The following is a 7,216-nucleotide window of genomic DNA, read 5'->3' as shown; positions in this document are numbered from 1 at the left end:
GCTTATTAACAGCGATTATTTAATGAGAAAAAGCGTTGGATTTATTGGAAGGGGAGGAAAAATACACGGGTGAGTTGGAGGCACGGGAAGGTGGTGGTAAGGAAAGGCAGCACTTGATTTTTGGAGGCTTTTTTTTGGGTGGATTTTAGGTGACCTGATGCTTCTGATGTTGTATTGCAGCCCCCACTTGCAGAGAGACACCGAGATCTCATTGAACAGCTTTAGGTTCCCCATAGCTGCCCCATCCCTCCAGCCCAGGGGGGTCCACTCAGCACAGAACCCATATACCCATACATTGACAATAGCACAGAACCCATATACCCATACATTGACAATAGCACAGAACCCATTGTAAATGCAATGCAGTGCTGCATTACAACCTCTATGGGCTGATCTCAAACCCCACCTGAGCTGCTGTTCCAAAGCACGAGCTTTTCTGGAGCTCTGCCCGCTCTCCAGCTTCTCATCCTGGTGTAAAGAGTAACGGCTTTGTAGTAACGTTCCTACAATTGAACTATTGGAGTCCTCGAGAGAAGGGCTGCCATCTGTCTGTGTATGGAAAGCAAGCACCTACGCCGTGCTGCACACAGGCATCTTCAGACCCAACCCTTCAGCTTTCATTCATCAGCTCAATTGCCAAATGGATGTAAAGGCAGGACCCCAGCAGAGAGCAAAAACAAGATGTGTACGGCACAGAGCCTCCCCTTTGGTAATACTGACCCCTCACACCCATAAACTTCAACAGAGAACAAGGCAAGGAACACAGCAAAAATGAGACCTCTGTGTGGGCTGGGTGAGCCTCTGCCTCCTGCCTGACTCCTATTGGGACCACTCAGCCTTCAGGAGATGATAGATGGGTGCTGATAATCCCTTCACTGCAACCCTTTGTCTGCTAAAGGCAAATGTTCCCTCACCCCTTCCCTTGTTGGGCCAGACTCTCAACTCAATTCAATCTGGATTTCCAAGCATGAACACTTGCTAGCAAGGATGTAGGGCACAGCCCTAAAGAAGATAACTCCATAAACGCACTGGCACTGCACTGGGGGTACCATGATGTGCATCCACACTGTAGATCTGAAGGTTTTATTACCATCTGGGCCACCCCCCTAGAGAATAATATATTCTACTTCAGCCCACTGTCTTGAGTCCGTCACCCTCTGAATGAAACAAAGGTGTTAAGATACCTGCAGCAGAAAACAGGGCGAGTTTCTCCCCATGAGCTCAACTGGCAGTCAAAACCTACACGAAGAGTTCAACTCTTCACCTCCACCTTGAGCTTCAGGCGGATATCACAGAGGAAAACGTTCATCAGGTCCTGCCCGGCCTCCTGAGCGATCCTGCTGATCACTGCACCTCTTCTTCCAATCAACATCAGCTGTATCAAAACCGAGACAGAACAACATCACGCTCAGCCTTTCTGTGGGGAGGAGTCATCCATTAAAACAACAGAGCAGACATAGAAGGACACAATACAGCAGCCAGAGGTGTCCTAAAACCAAGCCATGGGAAACTAATGGTGAGGTACAAGCTGTTAGTGAACAGAGACCTAACTCTTCTCAACACAGAGCCCAGAGCTGGGGCAGAAGGTGTCTAATGCAGCAAGGATACACACATGTGGATACAGGGAATCTCCTTTCCTGCTCTCCAGCTCTCTTCCTCTTACCTTATGAGACTTCCTTGGGACCACAAGGTTCTTCACGATGACGAGCTCTCCGCTTGGCCCTTCCTCCCATAGCTCCGTCACCTGCAACAGAAGCACAAGCTCAGCAGGTTGGACAGTATCAAAGAACTACAACTGCCACTCTTTTAGAGACAACAGCTCAGCACCCTGGCACAGCTGTATACATTTAGACACACTTAAAACACAAAACACGTCCCACTAGCTGATATGCAAGTCCCAAGCCTGGCCACATGGCTTGTGAAGTCTCATAGATCTCACAGACCCAGAGAGGGATTCTCATCCCATAGCCTGTTATTCCCAATACAGGATAACTGGAAGGCAAGTCTGCTAGCACACGCCTCCTACCTGAGTCACACCATAGGGGACTTCCAGGGGCAGGTACTCCAGTATCTTCTCCCTGATGATGTTATCACAGATCTCATGAGGTGACTGGCTGGTCAAGACCCTGCTGTGGAACTCCCATGGACCTGGCTTGGCTTGCATCAGGAGGTATTGCTGTCAGCACAAAACACATCACACCCATCAGACAACATGCACACATTGCACACATTGACAGAGAACAGTTCTTCCAGCATGGGCCCACCTCAAGGGCAGCAGCTCTGCTGTTCCTCACAGGAGAAACAGCTCAGTACGAAGCCCTGGGGTACAAGGCCAAGCACACACCAATTTCAAAGCATAACAGAAGTTCAGACCACAGTTACCTTCAGAGTATCCACCTCCTCTCCATTGAGAGCTGCAAGCATGAAGATATCCCGGAAATGTGGCCAGCCCTTCCTATTTTTCAGGTCTCCATATCTGTAGGGCTTTTGCCCTTGTGCTTCTGTAACAAGACTGGATTCAGAAGCCTTCACATGGCTGCTGTTATCCAAGCTAGAGCCTTCCTGGGCTTTATTTGTTTCCAGCTGACAAAGAGACTCCTGAGCTCTATTTTCAGGTGGAGAAGTTGGAGCAACTTTAAGAACAGTTTTTGCAGGAGAACTGGAATTGCATTCCAATTCGGATCCCACTTTCAGTTTCTTTCCATTTACAATCCCCTCTGTTAACTCATTGATGAGTCCCAGCAGGATGAACTTCTTCTTTAGCAGATCCACCTAATGTGAGAGAGAAGCAGCTGCCAGGAGCTTGTCCTAAACAAGACCAACAAGCGGGCCCTGGCTCTGCAGGAGCTGGAAAAACCACAGCATCAGTAGAGGGAAAACTGAGCTCCTCACTTACCTTGTTCAGAACCAGAACACTGGGAATGTGGGGAAACTGAGCAAGACATTTCAGCACTTCCAGGCTCAGAGACTTTCGCGTCCAGTGGTCTGACACATCCACCAAAACCAGAACTGCCAGGAGAGAGTGAGGGAAAAATGATGAACCCACATTGTCCCAAAGGTTCATTCTAAGCTTCTCATTAGCCTGTGTTTGTATCTCCTTCCTCCTCTCACTTCTGCAGGGCAGCGTGCACTTGTAACCCAAAAACAGTGTTTTAAATGACAAAACGACAAACCCAGTTTATACTTGCTATCCTATAAATATCACACGTGCTAAAAATGCAACATAAAAGGCCAAGTATTCACCCAAGCTGCCTCCCTTTGCCATCAGACAATTCTAATCCCCTCCCCCTGGTTAAGTAATTCAGTTTTTTCAGTGTCCTTCTCTCTTCGCTTCTTATTCACACTCCCACACCTGTCTTTAGTGCCCAGTAGAGTATAAAGGTACAACAGCTGCAGGGTTATAGGTTTCTGTGGCAGATAAAGGGTTTACTTTGATGCAAAGGAAGCTGAATGCCCACCTAGATCTGCACATTTCATGCTGTCCCACGGGTCTGTCAGCATGGCCGCCTCTAGTCTATGCCTGAAAGGCAAACAGAAATGAGTACCCCAGACATGTGTTGGACCACAACAACCTTCCTTCCCCCTGCAGGTGAGGGAACAGCACTTTCCATCATCCCAATTCACACTGAGCTGCCTTAAAGGTTTCTACCATCCTTCACGGCACACACACACCCAGAATCTAAGTCAACAGGGCTCAAGGGATTTCCCAAGGCTTTGTGTGGTACTGGAATAGCAACAATTAAGAAATCCAGAGCTCAAAATGAGGCTAAAAATTCACATTCCTGCCACTTCTACAAACTTGCACAGTGAAAATCACTTTCTGTTCTCTCAAACCTCAAGTGATAGAATCCCATCTCTCCCTATAGCAGCAGCGATACCTCTTGGCTTTCATGGGACTGGTGAGACCAGGCGTGTCCAGAATGATCTAGAAAGAGGAAAAACACATTTCTTAAGTCCACATGCACTTTTAGCTCTTCTATTAATTGTAACTGATGTGATTAAACGCAACCATGGGATACAAGTGAAAAAGCCATCGAATGGTTGGTTTGGAAGGGACCTCAGAGATGATCCCATTCCAACCCCTGCTGTGTTGGCTGCACACAGCAGCTCAGGCTGCCCAAGGCCTTGATCAGCTCCACAGATGGGGATCCTGCACTCTGCTGTTGTAGGGTCCAACACCACGTCTGCAGGCCGGCAGCTCACCAGCTGTGTGTCCTCATGTGTGACCACGCCGTGTGCTTTGCAGCGGGTTGTGTGCACCTTCTTTGAGACTGGGAACACCTGTAAGGAATTACACAGAATTGTAGGGGTTGGGAGGGACCTCTAGAGATCATCCAGTCCAACCCCCTGCCATAGCAGGCTCCCTACACCATGTCACACAGCTCAGCGTCCAGGCGGGTCTTGAATATCTCCAGAGAAGGAGACTCCACCACCTCCCTGTGCAGCCTGTTCCAGTGCTCCGTCACCCTCACTGTAAAGAAGTTCTTATTAAGGAACTTCCTATGCTGTATTTCATCCTATTACCCCTAGTCCTGTCCCCACACACTACTGAAAAGAGACCAGCCTCACCACTATGGCCCCCACCCCTCAGGTATTTATAAACCTGGATCAAGTCCTTCTTTTCTCAAGGCTAAAATTCAACTTCAAAGCATCTCACAGCCACGACAGGTAATAAAATAAAGAGACACGAGCACCACAAACGTGGTTTTTGAGGCACTTTTACCTTTCTACCCAAGAGCTGGTTGGACAACGTGGATTTGCCGGCGTTGGGTGCCCCGATGATGGCGATTCTCAGCACTTTGGGCTCCGGGGGCTGGTCAGGACGGCCCCGCACCAGCCGGGCCTGTTTCTCTATGGGGTACAATGTGGCTCTCACTGTGTGCTCACCCCATGGCTCACGGGGGCTGCTCGCTGCTCTCACCTCTGCTGGTGGCCACGGGCGGCGGGTGGCGGCCCAGAGCCGGGCTCGGCGTCTGGCTGGGGAGGCCCAGGATGTGGGACAGCGCCGAACCGCTGCAGCGAGCACAGCCCGTCATAAGGAGCACTGAAATAGTGCAAAACTGCCATAAACGCCCCAAAATCGGGCCCTTCCCGGACCATCCCGCCCTCACACCCCCACAACCCTCCGCCAACCCCGCAAACAGACCCGGCCCGGCTCCGGCCGCCCCCACCTGCACGGCGTGACGGCGGAGCGGCCCTGACGGCACAGGGTAGGCCCCGCGCCGCCAACGCAGCCATGGGCGCCGCCATGTTGGCCTACCGCGGGGCAGGGCGGGAGCGAGAGTAGAGAAGTAGGGGGGAGCATAGAGAGGAGGGAGAGGGGGTTAGAGCGCCGCCTGCCTCAGCCAGGGATGTAGCGCCCCATGCTGGCCGCGCTGCGTCAGTGCAGGCAACGGTGCAGACTGGTGCGCCCAGTGCTCACAGTGCTCCCAGTGATACCAATATACCCAGTGCTACCAATATACCCAGTGCTACCAATATACCCAGTAATACCAATATACCCAGTGATACCAGTATACCCAGTGATACCAGTATACCCAGTGATACCAATATACCCAGTGATACCAGTATACCCAGTGATACCAATATACCCAGTAATACCAATATACCCAGTGATACCAATATACCCAGTGCTCCCAGTACACCCAGTGCTCACAGTACACCCAGTGCTTCAGGTTCTTTCCATGCTCCCAGTTCACCTCATTGTGCCCAGTGCCCTCAGTGCTCCCACTGCCCCCATTGCCCCCGCTGTGCATAGAGCCCCCATTACCCCCAGGTTACACAGTACTGAGTGCTCCCTTTGTCCCCTATATCCCACCCCACTGCTCCCTCCATGCTCCATGTCCTCTGCCCCTCATCCTGCTGCCCCTCAATGCCCCCCAGCCCATCTCAGTGCCCCATTGATCCCCATGCAATGCCCCCCAGTGCCCCCCAGTGCCCCTTAGTGCCCCACACCCCTCACAGCATCATTAACAGCCCCACTCCGTACCCCACCACCACCCCAACCCCCCATACACAAGGGAAGGAGCCACCGTCTCTGTGCCATCTCTGACTTTATTGAACCCACAGCACCGACCCACATTGACCCACATTGACCCGCATTGACCCACAGCACTCCATGCCTCGCAGCACGCCTGGCCGTCAGCAGAACCGTTACCATTACTAAACTCAGTAATGGTAACGGTTTCCCTGCCAGCCATGAGTTCTCAGCTGCATCCACTCCTCAGGGCGCCCCATAACTCCCCACACTGAGGTCCCACGGAGCAGCTCTACGGGGCCGGGTGCAGCCCAGGGGAGTACATCATCTATACTGTAGTGTCTCATAGTGAACTTACAGTATATGATGATATCCAGCCCAGGGCGGCGGGCAGAGGGATGAACAGCACCTAAAAGAGAGAGAGCAGAGCATCGTTAGTGTCACCCCATCCCCAAAGTGCCACCTCCACCCCATTGCAGCCCCATAAGCAGCACCCACCTCTCGGGGTGACCCCGCTGCTCTGTGGGGTGATGCTGCTGCTGCCCCCACCTTATAAAACCTGCCCGGCCTCATCTGCATATCTCACATCTGCAGGGCACAGCTGGGCCTGCCCTGTAACCCCTTCGTGCCCGGGGATGGGGGGGGGAGGGAGGGGCAGCTCTGTGCCATCCCACAAAGCCTGTGGGGGACATGGGGGTCCCAGGGACCGTCCCTCTGCTGAACCCCCCCCCCCAAGTCCTTCATCCCAGACTGGGAGCTGCCCATGGCAAAGTGGTGCCCTGTGTGTCCCTGTATGCTGCCCCAGGGGATGGATCCATGTGTCCCCAGCAGGGCTGTGTCACCTCATTGTGCCTGATGGTGCCATGTGTGTCCCCAAACAGCCGCAGTTCCTGGCTGTGTTGCCACCTGCCTGTGTGTGGCTCTGCTCATACACATCCCCAGCCCTTTTTTGTCCCCCCCAGGGTCACATCCTGCAGCCATTGCCGTGCCATTGTGCTCTTAGTGCTGGCAGGGCATTGGATATGGTGGCATTCCTGGAAGCCACCTGCAGGGATGTGATAAGCCCCCACCGGGGCTGTGTGCTTGGAGACCCCGATAAGCAGCACTGGGTGGCTCTTATGGACCCTTCCCTGGAGTACAAGGTGTTCCCAGCCCTGCTGTCCCCTTTGGGTGACACAGGCAGCATGGCCAGAGCATGGCAGGAGGTGCACCCAGCAGCAGCAACATGAGGACACCAGG

General features: G+C 52.6%; 1 protein-coding gene and 1 long non-coding RNA gene across 5 annotated transcripts; both read right to left on the bottom strand.

Annotated features, from left to right (window-relative positions):
* Positions 1-15: 15 nt before the first annotated feature.
* ERAL1 (Era like 12S mitochondrial rRNA chaperone 1) lies at positions 16-5,320 on the bottom strand. Of its 4 annotated transcripts, none has more exons than XM_085522214.1 (11): positions 5,134-5,320; positions 4,922-5,044; positions 4,724-4,851; positions 4,204-4,281; positions 3,879-3,925; positions 3,459-3,520; positions 2,897-3,009; positions 2,383-2,772; positions 2,027-2,176; positions 1,664-1,744; positions 16-1,417 (listed from the first exon to the last, which is right to left on the bottom strand). In XM_085522214.1, the coding sequence occupies exons 1-11, from the start codon at positions 5,303-5,305 to the stop codon at positions 1,409-1,411; spliced, it is 1,353 nt and encodes a 450-aa protein (XP_085378340.1). In that variant the 5' UTR covers positions 5,306-5,320; the 3' UTR covers positions 16-1,408. The 4 variants fall into 4 exon arrangements, with proteins under 4 accessions (XP_085378340.1, XP_085378338.1, XP_085378341.1 ...); XM_085522212.1 differs by having other exon boundaries at positions 16-1,375; XM_085522215.1 differs by having other exon boundaries at positions 5,172-5,268.
* A 714-nt stretch (positions 5,321-6,034) lies between these two features.
* Positions 6,035-6,809, bottom strand: LOC107322422 (uncharacterized). Its single transcript, XR_001558937.3, has 2 exons — positions 6,476-6,809; positions 6,035-6,386 (listed from the first exon to the last, which is right to left on the bottom strand). It is a non-coding gene; the product is annotated as an uncharacterized LOC107322422 (long non-coding RNA).
* Positions 6,810-7,216: the final 407 nt, after the last annotated feature.

This window comes from Coturnix japonica, chromosome 22, assembly GCF_054131305.1.
Source record: "Coturnix japonica strain WE chromosome 22, WE-NBRP24, whole genome shotgun sequence".
Lineage (NCBI taxonomy): Eukaryota > Metazoa > Chordata > Aves > Galliformes > Phasianidae > Coturnix > Coturnix japonica.
Note: the sequence above shows the minus strand (reverse complement) of the source record. Positions and strands in the feature narration are given on the sequence as shown.

Bases quoted from the DNA above. Each gene is read 5' to 3' on its own strand.
- ERAL1 (XM_085522212.1), bottom strand. From the start codon at position 5,305: ATGCTCCCCCCTACTTCTCTACTCTCGCTCCCGCCCTGCCCCGCGGTA. The intron at 4,852-4,921 runs GTGAGAGCAGCG...TGTACCCCATAG, and splicing joins GCCCGTGGCCACCAGCAGAG to AGAAACAGGCCCGGCTGGTG. The intron at 3,521-3,878 runs GTATCGCTGCTG...TTTGCCTTTCAG, and splicing joins AGTCCCATGAAAGCCAAGAG to GCATAGACTAGAGGCGGCCA.